The sequence below is a fragment of the Tachysurus vachellii genome, chromosome 3 (genome assembly GCF_030014155.1).
Source record: "Tachysurus vachellii isolate PV-2020 chromosome 3, HZAU_Pvac_v1, whole genome shotgun sequence".
NCBI classification, from domain to species: Eukaryota; Metazoa; Chordata; class Actinopteri; order Siluriformes; family Bagridae; genus Tachysurus; species Tachysurus vachellii.
In genome coordinates this window covers 6,935,649-6,946,084 of record NC_083462.1, presented here as the reverse complement: position 1 = coordinate 6,946,084, position 10,436 = coordinate 6,935,649, and the positions used below count along the sequence as shown (strand labels likewise).

The window sequence follows — 10,436 nt, the reverse complement described above, 5'->3', positions numbered from 1 at the left end:
TTTACAGTTTATTGGTTGTTAGGTTATTTATTTTCTTTCTTAGTATTTTTCATTTTTTTTTTTACAAAACGTGTCGCACCATAAAGTACATGAACACTAACAGTAATATATTTCTAACAGATATTTTTTAATCTCCCACCGAGTCACTTTTCCCGATTTTTGACAGCTAATAAAAATAAACACAAGATAGAAGCCCTTCCTACAGAGAGAGAGAGAGAGAGAGAGAGAGAGAGAGAGAGAGAGAAAGAAAGAAAGAAAGAAAACACTGAGCTGCACTTTTAATACATCACATTATAAAACAAATATCTTCACCACATGAATTGATCTTGCTGTGATGTGTTCAGCGAGTCTTTACAATATCATTACAAGATCAGGAGTTGGCAAACTTTTTTTTTTTAAACTCTGTTCTGCATACACATGTACACCTACAGATGTGTGAGCACTTGAGATGATCATATATCGTATACAATCAGTGTGTCTACGGAGTCCATGAGCTGGCACGTGGAGGTTCTGTACAAGTTTTCACCGCAGTCTATCGTCTATCGGCGTATCGTCTAGAACAGTAGATCTTTTCCGCACACACACTGTCTCGGCTGTTTAAGGACTTCGCCTTGAACGAGTGTCCTTAATGTGTTTAGTAAATAAAATAAAAATGTAGGTACGTGCTGATATTATTTGTCACATGACTTTAAAACATTTTATAACCATTTACAGTATGACTGTAATCAAGAGTTCAGGTTTCAGTAAATGATACAGATACAAGTCAAGATCTACAGTGAAACATCAGAACAGTGATCTTAACAACTCCTACGTGGATGTTAGTGCTAAATAATCTGTTTGGAGAATTTCAGAATCTGCTGATCGTCTGGGATTTTCAAAAAACTCTCTCTAGGGTTTCCACGGCAGTGTGTAACTAAAAACAAAACAAAAAACATTTTCACTTTTGTGGGTGGAAACGTCTTGTTGATGAGAGAGATCAGAAGAAAACAATCAGACTGCTTGGAGCTGACAGGAAGGATAGAGTGAAACAAAATAATCACTATTTACAACTGTGCTGAGCAGAAAAGCATCTCAGAATGAATAACACACTAAAGCGTGTGAGGAGCAGCAGAAAACCACAACAGGTCCCAGTTTTGTAGGCCAAAAAAAAAGGAATAAAAAAAAAAATGGACAGCTGAGGACCAGAGAGACCAGATGATGATTTATATCTATATATATTTATATAAAAAAAGTCTCTCTCTCTCTCTCTCTCTCTCTCTCTCTCTCTTTCTCTCTCTCTCTGACCATGTATTTAAGGATTTGTTCCCTGACTTCACTCTCTTTTTTTTTCGTTCATAGCATTTCATTTTCTCTCACAACACTAACTCTAACTACTAGTGCTTCAGCTTTAGAGCCTGGTTTTGTTTTTATAATGTCTCAGAGAGATTTTCCTTGCCTTGTTGCCTCTGCCTTGCTCATTAAGGGATAAAAATCTATTGTAATCCTTACTGTGCAATTTTGCCATTTCTGTACAGATGCTTTGAGACAACATCCAGGACTGCGGGACTGAAACTCCTCAGTAATTCAGAGTGATAATATATTAAAAATGGGCTATTTGCTGAAAGCCTAGAAAACGGTAAAAATAATTATAACATTTCTACACTGGTTTAAAATATAGCTGTGAAAACACTATTCAAACATTTTTTATGTGCTGAAATAATGGCAAAATAAGAACCTCTATATATTTTTTATTTGAATTCTGATGCATATCCGAATACGGCCAAAATAAGGTAACTGTCTTCGTCTTGTGTATGTTAAATAAAATGATATCATGGCACATGACTACTGACATATCTGCAGGTCAGTCGATTTTATCTGAGCTAAAAGGCATTTAATAAAAAACAAGAACATTTCTTTAATACACTGCATGTGATGAAAGCGGCTGTACTGCTTCAAACTCTTATCAAAATATAATATATTATGAAACAGGACCATCTGCAACCTCCTACCACTTTTCGTTTCGAAGGGAAAACGAACCCCTTATTATTTCTTCAAAGGAAATGACTCAAAGACGATGACCGAACTCTTCACCCCTCCTCCGAAATTTACGGAAAAAGACATCACACCACTAGATGATGCTGTCCAGCAGACTGAAATGTTTTAGTCTTTGTACTGTATACTGTATAAAGGATCCTTGGTAGTACTGTATATCAACCTTCCATTCCTGGAAACGGTGCTGATTTTCTGTTTATTTTACCCCGAATCCAGCCTGAAGAGGAATTTCCAGGGATTTCCTCAAACCTGTGAGGCTTCACCCTGCAGTCAGTTCCGTTGCCGTGATACTTTCTCGCTGGTTGTCAAGGCCGTTTATTGCCTCGAAACGTTACTGCTACATGATCGTGTATATATTTTTCCACCCGTGCTTCCTCCTACGTGCTGCTGCTCGGACGTCGCTCTCAGGCGTGCTCAGCCATGCTCTCTCCCAGGAGCCAGTAGGTCCTCATTCTTCCTTTACCTTTCATTTCCACGTCTCCTCTCAGTTCCAGCTGGAAGCAGTTGAACTCTTGCAGCACCGTTCGCGTCGCCTCCGATACGTGGATTTTCAGCGCTGACACAAGGAGACTGACATTAGCACGGTATCTGGTGAACGTGTGTGCAAATATATATACTGTACGTGTGTGCATATATATATATATATATATAGCTGTTATGGATAAATAATAATAATGAACTTGGAGAGCTGTAGCGGATTAGAGTTACGCCACAAAGCTGATTATTTTCCTTTAAATCGTTTTAAATCGTTAAACCTTTAAACCTTTAAATCGTTACATTTACTGTTGTGGAATATCAGAATATGAGTGTTACAAATTCCTTGTACTGGAGACTCCTTCCAATAATGTACAGTATGGAAAACATGGACAGCTTTTTGGGAATCATCAACAGTTTGTTCTTAATGCGTTTATGTACAGTGTCCACCACACAACCGCCAGTGTGAGACGTTACTATAAAAACGATAACGTATTCGCAAGAATTCATTATTAAAATCCGGCGATTTGCCTGGACTTCACAGGAAGATAATCAGCTACTAACCAATCAGAATCAAGAATTGTGAAACAATAGATAAATAAAAAAAATAAAATAAATATTATCAGGTGTCTCTATAGATGTTGAAACTGACTGATATACATGACAGTAAAGAGCCAAAGAGCTGTGCAGTGAGATCGAAGTCTTACCTTCTCCATTAGACTCCATGCGCGAAGCCGTGTTAACTGTGTCACCAAACAAACAATATCTGGGCATCTTCAATCCAACAACCCCAGCACACACAGGGCCTGCCAAGACACACACACACACACACACACACACAAACACACACACACACACACACACACACACACACACATACACACACACACATACACACACACACACATACACACACACACACACACACACATACACACACACAAACACACACACACACACACACACACATACACACACACACACACACACACACACACACATACACAATTATTTCTAGTCTGTTACTGGAGCCTCATCTGAAATGCAAATTTGACCTCTGGCTCCTTGCCCTCACCGGTGTGAATGCCGATGCGCAGGCGGAGCTGCTGGTCAGGTCGATGGCGGATCCTGAAGGTGTGCACGGCTTTGAGGAGGGCCAGAGACATCCGGGCGATTTCCCGTGCGTGCAGCTTCCCATTCCTTACAGGAAGACCTGATACAACCATGTATGCATCACCGATGGTCTCCACCTGGGGGTGCCACACACAGACACACACACACACACACACAGTTTGGTTTTTGGATTCATGTACATAATTAAACATTTTGCCTCTTTTGGTATTAGAAATCAAAACAATTTTTTTGGAAAAAACAAACAAACAATGACAAAAACTAATGTAACCAATTAACTAATGCACTTTTAATGAGTATTATCCTATTAAATATACTGTGTAGAACCAATCAGGTCATTAAATATATATCAGAACATTAAATTCAGCTAAAATTGTCTCATTTTGTCTAACATATAATTGTTATTAAGATTTATGATCATCTTTAATAAATGCTGATTGGTCACAGGGCCTTAAAGTCTGTATCTGTACCTTGTAAACGTCAAAGTTGTCAATGATTGCGTCAAAGCACGTGTACAGGTCATTCAGCAGAGTCACCACCTGAGAAACATGAAGCTGCGTGTCAGAACTGTAACTTAACCATGATGAGTCGATCAGATCTGAGTCTGTGTCTGAATCTTTTCACCTGCATGGGCGTGCTTTCTGCAGACAGAGCCGTGAAGCCCACTATATCGCTGAAGTAAATAGTGACCGAGTCGAAGGCTTCAGCCTGCACCGTCTCGCCTCTTTTCAGCTGCTCCGCCACTGAGCTGCATCGCACACAAAGTCAGAAAGTCATTGAAGGAGGTGTTTTAACCCAGTTAGAGACCTTACGCACAATGATCACACTCACTGAGGCAGGATCTGATAGAGCAGTGCTTCAGCTTTGCGTTTCTCCTCGTGATATGCCTGTGTCCTCTCTTCCACCAGCTCCTCCAGGTTATTGGCGTACTGCTCCATACGCGAGAGCAGATTATCCAGGATGTTGGAGCCATAGCCTCTGCAGGAAATGACAGATAAGCACTCAACCTAAAATTCTATCATTTTCTGTAGTCTTTCTATTGCTGCGTTCATTTAACTCCAAAAAAGAAGATTCTGTTACAAATATTGTGGTGTTGGTACATATATCACACTAGTGTTGCTAGATTTATTACACAAGTTAGCCTAATAAAGGAAACTAATTCTGAAATACAGTCAATAATATCACCACTCACACTGCTGTTATATCCGTCATTACTGTTACTATCATTATTACAACTGTCATTACTGTTACTATCATTATTACAACTGTCATTACTGTTACTATCATTATTACAACTGTTATTACTGTTACTACTGAACTACTCTCATTACTGTTATTATCACTATTATCACAATCGTCATTACTGTTACTATCATTATTACAATCGTCATTACTGTTACTATCATTATTACAATTGTCATTACTGTTACTATCGTTATTACAATCGTCATTACTGTAACTATCATTATTACAACTGCTATTACTGTTACTACTGAACTACTCTCATTACTGTTACTATCATTATTACAACTGCTATTACTGTTACTACTGAACTACTCTCATTACTGTTACTATCATTATTACAACTGTCATTACTGTTACTACTGAACTACTCTCATTACTGTTACTATCATTATTACAATCGTCATTACTGTTACTATCATTATTACAATCGTCATTACTGTTACTATCATTATTACAATCGTCATTACTGTTACTATCATTATTACAACTGCTATTACTGTTACTACTGAACTACTCTCATTACTGTTACTATCATTATTACAATCGTCATTACTGTTACTACTGAACTACTCTCATTACTGTTACTATCATTATTACAACCGTCATTATGTTGGCTTTGTAGAAGCCAACATTCTGATTTCCTTTATAAGCTTATTATTATTATTATTCTTTAGGACGTTACTCCGGACAAAGTTCCGGACTCGGCGTTCCGACGGAACTTTCGGTTTTCCCGTAGTCGACGATGGAACGTCCCATAGACTTGAATGGGGAATTCCTAAAATTCCTCTAAGTTTTCACACCGCAGCGTGCGCAGAGCTCAGGCACGGCTTCTCTCCTGTGTTCTATGCAGTATAATAATAAGTAGAATCCCATAATGACTGCAGTATTGACATGAAATGTCCAAACCCTCAGTAGCCACTTTTTGCCAAAAGTATTGGCACCCCACCGGGTATACTGGTGACGTCACGTGTAGCCCCGCCCCCAAAATAAGCGAAATCAAAAATTAGCACAACATGGACATGTGACATATCAAAACACTCAGCACAATGAGGGGAACTGTCCCACGTGTATTTTGGTCACGTCACGTGACGTCACGTGTAGCCCCGCCCCCAAAATAAGCGAAATAAAAAATTAGCACAACATGGACATGTCATATATCAAAACACTCAGCCCAATGAAGGGAAGTGCCTCACGTGTGTTATGGTCACGTCACGTCACGTGTCGTCACGTGTCATCACGTGAAAATAAAAAATTTGCACAACACGGACATGTGACATATCAAAACACTCAGCCCAATGAGGGGAAGTGCCTCACGTGTGTTATGGTCACGTCACGTCACGTGTCGTCACGTGTCATCACGTGAAAATAAACAATTTGCACAACATGGACATCAAAACACTCAGCACAATGAGGGGAACTGCCTCATGGGTATTCGGATCATGTCACATGCTCATGTCCGCTCGCCTCCAAAAGTATTGGCACCCTAGCGGTCCAGTAGCTTTCACAATCTTTCTGTCCACTTGCCTCCAAAAGTAACACTAACCCTTATGTCCACTCGCCTCCAAAAAGCACCGGCCTTTGCGAATACTTGCACCGTCAAAGCCAACATCAAAGTTTGTCTCGACGAACTTTACAAATCTAGTTACTGTTACTATCATTATTACAATCATCATTACTGTTACTACCGTTATTACAACTGCTATTACTGTTACTACTGAACTACTCTCATTACTGTTATTATCATTATTACAATCGTCATTACTGTTACTACTGAACTACTCTCATTACTGTTACTACCATCACTACCACTACTACTGAATTATTCTTACTCCTATCACTACTGCTTTTTACAACTCTTTCTACTGAACTACTGTCACAACTGTTGCTTCTGCCACTACTGCTAGTTTAGGGCTGTAAAAACAAGGCCAGTTTGTGATCATTTTATAAAAGACACGTAGTGATTTTAAGCAAAATAATATGGCTGCTTTTCTACTTCATCTATTTAACCTGTATTGTGCACCTGTTGTGTTTGCGTAGCATGACTTTGATCTGGTTAAAATCAGGCCTGTCACTGGGTTCTTCTGCCCAGCAGCGCTGCATCAGCTGCCCCAGCTCTTCACTGTGGCTCTGAGTGCACAGCAGGGGGCGCAGGTAGGGCCATCGTCCATCTGTCACACGCTCCACAATCTCTACAAAAGAAATAAGAAAAGAGACAGAGAGAAAAAGACAAATCAGTTCACACTATACACTCAATCATAACCCTGCTTGTATTAATATATAATATCAATACAGAAATTATTAGCAGACATGATCATTTGCTGTTAGTTTTTTGTGCAGTAACAGTGATTTGATGGTGAATTTTAGTCAAGCCGTGCAAATGTCAGACTTTTTATATCATCTACACATAAGCACAAGTTACATCAGCACTCTTTGTGTCTGTAAACTGACGAGGAGTCATAATAATAAAGTAATAAAGAATAAAGTGACACTAAAAGTCGTTTTCTACAGCTACAACATAACACGCCAAATCTCTTCTGTATTCTAGCAGCACGATTAACATGACTTATTTTGATATATAGACTATATGGTCAAAAGTTTGTACACCCCTGACCATCACTCCCATGTGTCCCATATGTCTCTCCCAGCTCTTTTTTTCTCTCATTCAAGATTTTTCCTTGAATGAAAGAAAGAATAGATAGGACAGAATAACGCTTCAACATATAGAGATGTTCTATACAACTGTGTGCTCAAACTATGTATTAACACTTTGGGGAAGAACCAAATATCTACGTGTTGGTCCACGAGCACAAAAATCACAAATAACTGTAGCAATTAAATGACAGAACCATCACCAGAATGCTCAATCTAATCACAGCTGCTTCAGAAATCATTCCTGATCAGGATCAGTTCAAGTGTGAACAAAAGCTGATGAATTACAGGGAATGAAGATGAGGATGCAGATGTGATGAGTATGATGCCTGAGGCATTTGACGATACAGCATGTAGAGAAATAATGCACATAAACAAATTCTAGAGTTTGAAATGTAAATTCCACCAGATCTAGTGTGTGTGTGTGTGTGTGTGTGTGTGTGTGTGTGTGTGTGTGTGTGTGTGTCTTTAGTAATTTTTAATATCTGCATGAATAATGGAAAGTAGGATTTTTAATATGTGTCAATTCCTGATGAATTATTTCCACTATGATACGTTTAGCTCAAATACTCCACATATCGAGCAAAGAAATCTCAATACTGCCTCAAGTGGACACAAAAAGCTGAAGATTATCGTCCTTATTTATTGTCCATGTCCTTATCTCTGTTTCCCCTCATGTCCTGTTGGCATGAACCCTTTTATCACCTGACAGTGTTTCTGCCTCACGTCTTAGTGGAGCTCTAAAGTCACGCCTTTTTCATTACATTTCCTTTGGTATTATAATATTCCTGCCTCCCATATATACACTACTTGGATCTGTTCCAGAAGTGTCACTTTCCCCTCTCAGCTACCTGTGTGTGTGTGTGTGTGTGTGTGTGTGTGTGTGTGTGTGCACGCCAGAGCCAGATCTCCAAAGAACAACCCCAATGTTGCTGACAGCAGATGAATAAAAAAGGAAACGATCATTAGCAAAAAGCATGCACACACACACACACACACACACACACACACACACACACACACACACACACACACACACACACACACACACACACACACACACACACAGGATCAGGGCATTACAGAACCAAAGGTGACACAGAAAGTGGAACATTGTGAGGTGTGATGCTGTTTTTAGCTGTTGACACTTAATAGTGTCATATTAGAATATGCAATGACACACACACACACACACACGCACACACTCACACACACACACACACACACTCACAGGGGAACAGCTTTTGGCATTCAGTAATATAATATGACAGGCAGAATTACACATGCTTTACAAAAACGGGTGTGTTATTGTGAGTGAGTGTGTGTGTGTGTGTGTGTGTGTGTGTGTGTCTTACGTTTAGGGCTGAGCGTAGTTCCATCCAGGTAGAAAACTCCCTTGAGGAGAGCCACTTCCTGCAGGATGATGCCGAAACTGTACACGTCTCCCTTCTGAGTTCTACACGCTGGTCCGTTCTCCGCACGCAGCAGCTCTGGAGCTGTCCACAGCTTACCTACACACACACACACACCTTGTTTTTTTCTTTGTGAGAAGCTTCCATTGATATTGACATGCAGCTAATAAAAATGCTATACTGCACCGACCTAAATCTACAGCTGACCTTAACCTCAGTGACCAAAACAAAACCTTTTGAACTTTTTAAATATAAGTAGTTTCTCTTGTTGGGTCCATCCAAAGTCACACACACGCACATGCACACACACACACACACACACACACACACACACAATCACACCACCTCCTGCCTCATTTTACTCACGTGCGTAGTAAGCATGCGTGTCCTCTGAGCTGTTCTCATTGCGGAAGCTGACCAGCCCGTAGTCTGTGATCTTCAGCACGAAGCGGCTGTCCACCAAGCAGTTGGAGGACTTCAGGTTGCCATGGCAGCCAATCACACTGTTATGAAGGAACGACATTCCCTGCATGGAGAAAAGACCACATTTATACACCATTATTTATGAAAGATGAGGAGGATTTGAAAAGCCCGGCTCGAATCACCTCACTGTTAAATATATTTGGTCTAACCGAGATTAGCTCACGGCGTCTGTCGTTCACTCCTGAGTCACTCCTGAATTATTAGCATTGAATGAATTTGCATGACTATTTCTACAAAGAATTATTACATTCTATTATTATTAGCAGTGGTAATAATAAAGGTTCATGGTTATTGTTGACATTTTAGCACCATATGAGCAATTCAGTCCTCTATCACGGTATTTTTCAGAGATTTTGGCTGCTTTAGCTAACAGACCCATAAATATTGTGGAATACTTTACTGAGGCCTGGCTTCCTGGCTCTACAGTACTTCCTGGATTTCTGCACATTTCCTACTTCCTGTTTTCCTACCACATAAAGACTCCCATTGATGTCCCTTGTCATTATCTTAACTTGTATTCTATCATCTTGTTAACCAGTATACGCTGCTAGTCCGAAGATTTAACAGCAAACTAGTGTAATGAACTCACTTTGACAATATCATTGATCAGAGAATACCGGAACATCCAGTCCAGTGTAATACTCTCAAGCTCCATGAGATCCTGTAGGGTATACAGACACACACACACACACACACAAACCACTTCAATTATAAACAGACATACAGTGAAGGTACTTACAGACTATTCATCAAAGATATTACACAAAAGCCATACACACACACACACGCACACTCACAGACAAACACACAAAGAATACACACACAAGTTGTGTAAGCAGATATGTTATACAGGAACATGTATAACTTGTGTATTTGCAAACGTTTGGCCTGAGTGTCTGTTAGTCCAGTGAAGGAGGCGTGGCCTGAGGGATGTGAAGTAGGGGTGTGGTAGGCTAGATGTTAAGGCGTTGGACTACTGATCAGAAGGTCATGAGTTTAATCCCAGGTCCA

The 10,436-nt window shown here is 39.9% G+C and overlaps 1 protein-coding gene across 1 annotated transcript in view; it reads right to left on the bottom strand.

Moving 5' to 3' along the window:
* Positions 1-20: 20 nt before the first annotated feature.
* npr1a (natriuretic peptide receptor 1a) overlaps positions 21-10,436 on the bottom strand; it is a 90,562-nt gene continuing 80,146 nt past the window's right edge. Inside the window, exons 13-22 of the mRNA XM_060865570.1 lie at positions 10,015-10,086; positions 9,309-9,468; positions 8,886-9,041; positions 6,902-7,070; positions 4,468-4,614; positions 4,261-4,384; positions 4,107-4,175; positions 3,581-3,755; positions 3,213-3,311; positions 21-2,587 (exon numbers count right to left, since the gene is read on the bottom strand). Coding sequence (XP_060721553.1) covers positions 2,436-2,587; positions 3,213-3,311; positions 3,581-3,755; positions 4,107-4,175; positions 4,261-4,384; positions 4,468-4,614; positions 6,902-7,070; positions 8,886-9,041; positions 9,309-9,468; positions 10,015-10,086 — 1,323 coding nt within the window. The 3' untranslated portion in view covers positions 21-2,435. The remainder of the gene's footprint in view (positions 2,588-3,212; positions 3,312-3,580; positions 3,756-4,106; positions 4,176-4,260; positions 4,385-4,467; positions 4,615-6,901; positions 7,071-8,885; positions 9,042-9,308; positions 9,469-10,014; positions 10,087-10,436) is intronic.